This window comes from Gasterosteus aculeatus, chromosome 14 (genome assembly GCF_964276395.1).
Source record: "Gasterosteus aculeatus chromosome 14, fGasAcu3.hap1.1, whole genome shotgun sequence".
NCBI lineage: Eukaryota > Metazoa > Chordata > Actinopteri > Perciformes > Gasterosteidae > Gasterosteus > Gasterosteus aculeatus.
Window position 1 is genome coordinate 3,705,049 of NC_135702.1, and position 6,000 is coordinate 3,711,048.

The 6,000-nt window shown below is 46.5% G+C and overlaps 1 protein-coding gene across 2 annotated transcripts in view; it reads right to left on the minus strand.

Annotated features, from left to right (window-relative positions):
- The window catches only part of fibcd1b (fibrinogen C domain containing 1b), a 76,653-nt gene extending 72,190 nt beyond the window's left edge, over window positions 1–4,463 (minus strand). For both annotated transcript variants that reach the window (XM_040197673.2, XM_040197672.2), the window contains exon 1: window positions 3,617–4,463. In XM_040197673.2, the coding sequence (XP_040053607.1) occupies window positions 3,617–3,664 (48 nt within the window). In that variant the 5' untranslated portion in view covers window positions 3,665–4,463. The remainder of the gene's footprint in view (window positions 1–3,616) is intronic.
- Between the last annotated feature and the right edge of the window lie 1,537 nt (window positions 4,464–6,000).

The following is a 6,000-nucleotide window of genomic DNA, read 5'->3' on the forward strand; positions in this document are numbered from 1 at the left end:
TTGAGGCTTTGATTTCGTTACAGCGCATGACGCCAGTAGAAAGGCGGTGTTTTGTGAAGAGCAGAACCAAACGGAAATCGATGAAACCAAAGGATTATTTTATTTATTTTTTTCTTTTCTTTATGTTATGAATACAATGCTTACGGTGAAAATAGATATTTGCAAGGACGTGAACACACAAGTATGGCACAGACACACACGAGAGTTTTAAACGCTCTTCATCCTGCGCCGGCGTTCAACACGCGCAAGGAGACACACAGTGCAAGGAGTCCAAATGCCCCAATCCCCCGTGCTGAACCTGGACTTGATTGCAGGATTTGTAGACACAAATGTATGTGTGACAGGTTGAGGGGCTACTTTGGGCCTTGAGAACCTTTGCTGGGTGGTGTTTCCTCGAGGCCACCCTGAGCAGGGGAGCGCCAGACAAAGGCTGAGGTTGTTAGAGTTGTACTGCTGCCATAGAAGGACCCCCCCACCCCCCACCCCCTTAACTCCCCAACAGGGAAATCACAGGCCCAGTGAACCGGGGAACTCTCTGCTTCAGTCCACACCGCCTCGTACACCTCCAGCCAGCTCAGCAGCTTCATTAGCTTCAACAAGGATGTCCACAGTCTACAGTCTCCCACTCTTAAATTACACTGGCACTGCAAAGTCATCTCATATTACTCGTATTATTTTTTTGTGAATCTATTAATGGAGAAACAATATAACGTATGATGATTATCCTTAGTGCAATTAGTTTCCATCAATTGTCCAGGACTATATATACACAATATATGTAGTAAGGCGGATGCACGAAGGAGGTGCGTGCCCTCTCAGTTCTGCCCGCTGTGCCACAGTTACTACGTGTGGGAGCCAGGAGTATTAAAGTGAGTTACTGATACATCCCGGCAGACATGTTTGTGTGTGTGTGTGCGCCATGGCTGTCATGCAAGCCTGATATAAGATCTGAACTGGGTCTCGGCTGAGAGTGTTTTTGATAGATGTGGGCCTGCAGTGGCTGAGCTGTCAAGGCAAACCGTCCACCTTTTTTACAGCTTCATGTCGGATGAGTTGGAGATACATAAACACCCTAACAGTTCGGTGATTTGCCAACTTATTGATGTGGTGGTTTTGATCCATTTGTGTTTTTTTTCATAGCACCAAAGCTGAGCTTGGGCTATAAAAATCCAACACATCCTCTGTAAAATATAGACCTCTTTAGCGCAGCGTGTGTCCTTGTATGTGTGTGTATCTCTAGCAAGGTACAGCCGCATAAGGTATTCTTCTCGCATACAAACAGTCCTTTCAGTGCCCTGGAAAGTTTGGAGCTCTGTAAGTGCTATTGATTGCCTACAATCCAAACTAGGCAACCCCTTTGGGCTTATTTGAAGTCCAGACTATACCTTAAAGATGTGTGTGTGTGTATGTGTGTGTGTGTGCGCGCTAAATTCATTTAGCAATACTGGAAAGCAGCAGATTTGATTTGTCTTAGCTTTATTTGTATTTCAATCGAAAAAAACATTGTTTGGTGGTTTCGCTGGTGCATCCACCAACGATACTGCGAGACATGGCAGACATTTTGCTCCTTTCCGGTCTCTTGTTTCAAAAGCATTTCTGACCATTTGGCCTCAGTCACTGTTGCTTATTATCCATTGAATTATATTCCAAGGCTGATTTTAAGCAGCACTCTAATCTCCATTTTACTCTAACTGGCCTCCATCTGTTGTAAAAGGCCACGGGTGACAGCACACCTACAGCAACAAATCAAACATGCAGAGTTACCGCACTAATCCTTGACCATGTGTAGCGATATCAAAACAAACAGAGACCACTAGAGATCTTCCCGTGTGATCCCTCCCCACCGGGTCTGAAATGACTGCAGATGAAGGTTTGCTGAGAGAGGAGGAGTATTTATGCGGGTCTGCGCTTGATGGCAAAATAACAAGTGCCGACGACGGAGACCGATAGACGGAGGAAGGAGGGGGGACAGATACCAGCACCAGCCATCCTCAACTCCCACAACCTCACATCTCATCCAACACTCCCTGATGCCGACTGATCCGGAACGTGTGTTGGGATTGTGGGGCATGATTTGCATTTTCATCCCTCTTGGCTTACCATAGAGCACATTAGCATGACGTTTAGTCATTTCTTTCCTTTTTTTTTTCTTTCAAGAAAACAGCACTTATTTGGTTAAAATCCCACCAGGTTTCATTTTTCCCAGCGCACATATTTTCTTCTGCAAAAGTTTACTGATCTGAGACTGATGTGTGGGTATTATGAGACAATGATTAAATACAAGGGAGGCTATTTTCAGGCAGATATTTTGCAAGCATGTTTGCTATTTGCTTGACCTTTAAGTTAATACAAAGCAAGCATAAGTATTAAATTGTTGGTCATAGCCACTTAGCTATTGATCAGGGCCCCCGCAGATTATAAAGGTTACATCAGCCAACTGTAATGTACGAAGCGTTAACCGCAGCCTTGCAGTACAGGGTACTAATGGGGCGATATCTGAAAGAGAAGTCAGACACAGGCCCACCATGTGAAGGACTCCCACAGAAATCTCCCGAAGGACGTGACAGGAAGCAACATATCGTCCGGCACCTGCCGAGCTTTGTAAATTACAAGACAATTGCCTCAAGTGGGTTTTCTCGGATCCTGGCTTCTGAAGGACACAATCCGCATTCCAATGATTGGTTTGAAGTCACGGAACAAATGAGAGAAAAGACAATTCTTGGAGTGAGCGATTGCTGGAAGGGGTGACGAAGCAAACTGTTCTTATTCCACTACATCGCCCATTTTTCTTTCTTTTTATTTTAATAACTGCAAGGTACTTACAAACCAAACATTCTCCACCCGTTATTCTCCTCTCTGTCAAACATTTTGCAATGTGCACCAAAGGAAGTTTTCCCTTTTCTGCGATGGCACATAATAACTAACTAGTTGCGAGAAGGTGAGAGGAAAGGAAGGGTAAATTATTCTGGGCTTCCTGGGATTCGAGGCGCCAGGCTTTCTCACTGCCCCGAAATCGGATTCTGGGTTCCAGGGTAGACCTCTCCCCGATGGACCATCAATAGCCCTCTACTGACCTTGTGGAACATTGACTATTCCCCAAAGTGAGCTCGGCTGGCTGCAACGCAACACAAGACCGCTCCTGTTTCAGGTCTATGGGAGGATGTCGGTGTGCCATTTTAACACTGGAAATAGACACTAATGGGATTTATAGACAATTGGCTCACGCACAGCCCAGGCTGCTTATGGCAGAGACGACATGAGAATATTTAGTGCAAACCCACCGAAATGCGCAAACGACTACCCGCCTGTTCCCACTAAGAAATCACCTGCCGCGGTTTCTGCATCATCCACTTTTGCGTCAATTAGCGCACCAATTAGCTCAATAACACCCAGGAGCGTCGTGTCGCGCCAAACACGAGCAGCCGCGGGGATTTGCGTGGCGCGCGGGTGGATGCAGACACTACGACACGGGCAGAAGTCCCAGTGGCCCCCGAGGAGTCGGGTAGAGCCGGCGCGCAGCTCCTCTCTCCACGGGGGCAAACACACATTCTCAAACCCGGCGTGGAGACGCTGCACCAAGCGGCTGCGCCACTCCTCGCGGCGCCAAACTACATACCTGGTTTTTATGCCGAGTCCCGTCTTCGAGTTCAGAAGAGCTGTTCATGATTCCCCATTGGTCATTTACCACACTACGGAGAATCTGCCCATCCGATCGACAGAGAATACCCCCCCTCCTCCTCCCCACCCCCGCTTTTCAGGTCTTTATTTGTGTTTTAGCCTACTCCATGGGTTGGCGGCGGGATGCGCTATTTCACGTCGAAAAAGAAAATGAGGCGCAACTACTTCTGCGGAAGCAGCAACCGCAGAGACCGCACAAATTACGCACCAAAAATCCCCCCCCCGCGTGATTCTCCCGATTATCTTGTTGTTATTCCAATTAGAAAGATTGGGGTGTTCGGAGGATCCAGGGCTTGTAACTTGACTGACAAACGCGTCACAGTTACGTTAGATTAAAAATAAATTCACAAAAAAAAAGAACCACAAAATGATCCTGAAGGCAAGTCGCACTCCTTTTACTCCAGAAAAAGAAACCAGGAAAATCTTCTTGGACTCAGCTTGGAAAGTGCGGCGAAACCTTTTTGTCCATCCACTCCCGTTTCCTGGGCACTTGGAGACGCCAAGTCAGCGCGGACCGTGTCCAGTTAGCAGAAGTCTTACAATACCGCGCCCGGAGAGGGGGGGGGGGCGCGGATGGAGCCTTCTTTATTTGCACCGGGCTGCTCTGGCTGGTATTTCACAGAGATGCCGTTGACAAGCCGCGTGCACAGGGAAAAGATTAGCGTGCTCCTCTTGTGTGCCGTGCGGGGCGCTCCGTCCCTCCGACTGTCAATCAGCGCGTCCCTTCGTTACGCACGCCGCGCTCCAAGGTAACGTTCCTTCGCTGTGCCGCGCTGCACCCGACTGCTGTGCCGCTGCCTCCCTTCCCACCACACAGCGCGGACACTCCTATTCCTCTGCAACCCCAACCCCGTTCAGATTGGGACACGTCCATGCAGAATGCGCGCACCACGCACTGTCCAATGGGTTAATGGAAACTAATCCCGGAAAGCAGATTGCTGATGAAATTCTCACGCGGAAAAAAAAAAAAAACGTGTGAAAAGATCGGCTAACAATACTGTGAACAGCATTATTCTCACAGACCCGGCAGAGTGATTGTCTCAAAGACTTAATGACTGGCTTTGACATCATCCAGCACTGCTCATTTGAGGGACAGCCCTTAAAAGTATGGCCTAAGGATGCTTGTTTGGGAGTTTAAAGTAGATGTACCAAACTACATAGAAGACACATAAAAAGATGAAACAGAATAATGTTGTATGCAATTGTATAATGCACTGCAGAGAAATCAAATTTGAAACCTCCCAAGTGCAAACATATAGGTGCATCCGGCTCAGCACATGCCTGGAAATAATGAGGCATATAAATGGAAGAAAGTGCACTTGGGCTGTATTAAGATTTTAGAGGTCTGCGTCTCAGAAGCAGGAATTCCAAAGAGGAAAGGCTCTCACTGTTCATTGACTATTATAAAGGGTTTCTGTGGGGTACTTGAATAGCTCAGCAGGGTTTACATAAGAGCTCCGATATTTAAACTCCAGAGCCACAGTAAATTAATCATTAGGTTCCAGAAATCAATTATTCTTTACAGTTTCCTTTTTCCTGCTGACATGCAGCACTGTGGCCCAATAAGACCACCGGGAGTGTGCAAGATTACTCACCCCTAAGATGGACCTTTCACCCACGGGGGGGGGGGGGGGGGGTTGCGAAAAATATGGTCGCTGTTGCGGAATATGCGTTTTAAGCAGGTCCGTACATTCACCTGTGGACTGAGGATACGTCATCATGGTGGATGCATCCGTAGGAATAAAAGTGTGAAATGTTTTGCATAGCATAGTGAAGCATTGATACATATTTGTCTTTCTTTGCTTGAAAGAATTCCAACGCGGGACACTAATTTTCTCCTTTTTTAACATTCAGAACAATATCATGCACTCTGATGTGCAGTTTCTTTAGGCGGGAATGAACGCGGCTGCATAAGTGGCAACTTAAGTGAACAAGCGTGTCAAACTGAATATTTATTGGAGCCAAGTCCAACACAGTCCATAAAGCATGATAAATATACTATGAATAATACAAATAAAAAATGGCTTTTGGAACAAACGGCAGTTTTCATCAAATGTCTTGATGCCCCAGGCCGTGCTTCGCATTTGATGGAAAAAGAGAAATGTGCAAACATTGCACATTTGCTGTCAAACTGCAGGAGGCATTGAATTTAGTCTTGATCCTTCCAGGTGTTTCACAATTATTGTGACAATACAGCGATTTCCTTCACAATGACTGAGCTATATGACTTTTATACAAAAGGAGAAAAAAGGACTCAACCCAAATACAAAATAGGGCAAACCGTTAAAAGGTAAAACCGCGTGAACACTAGCTGGTGATTGT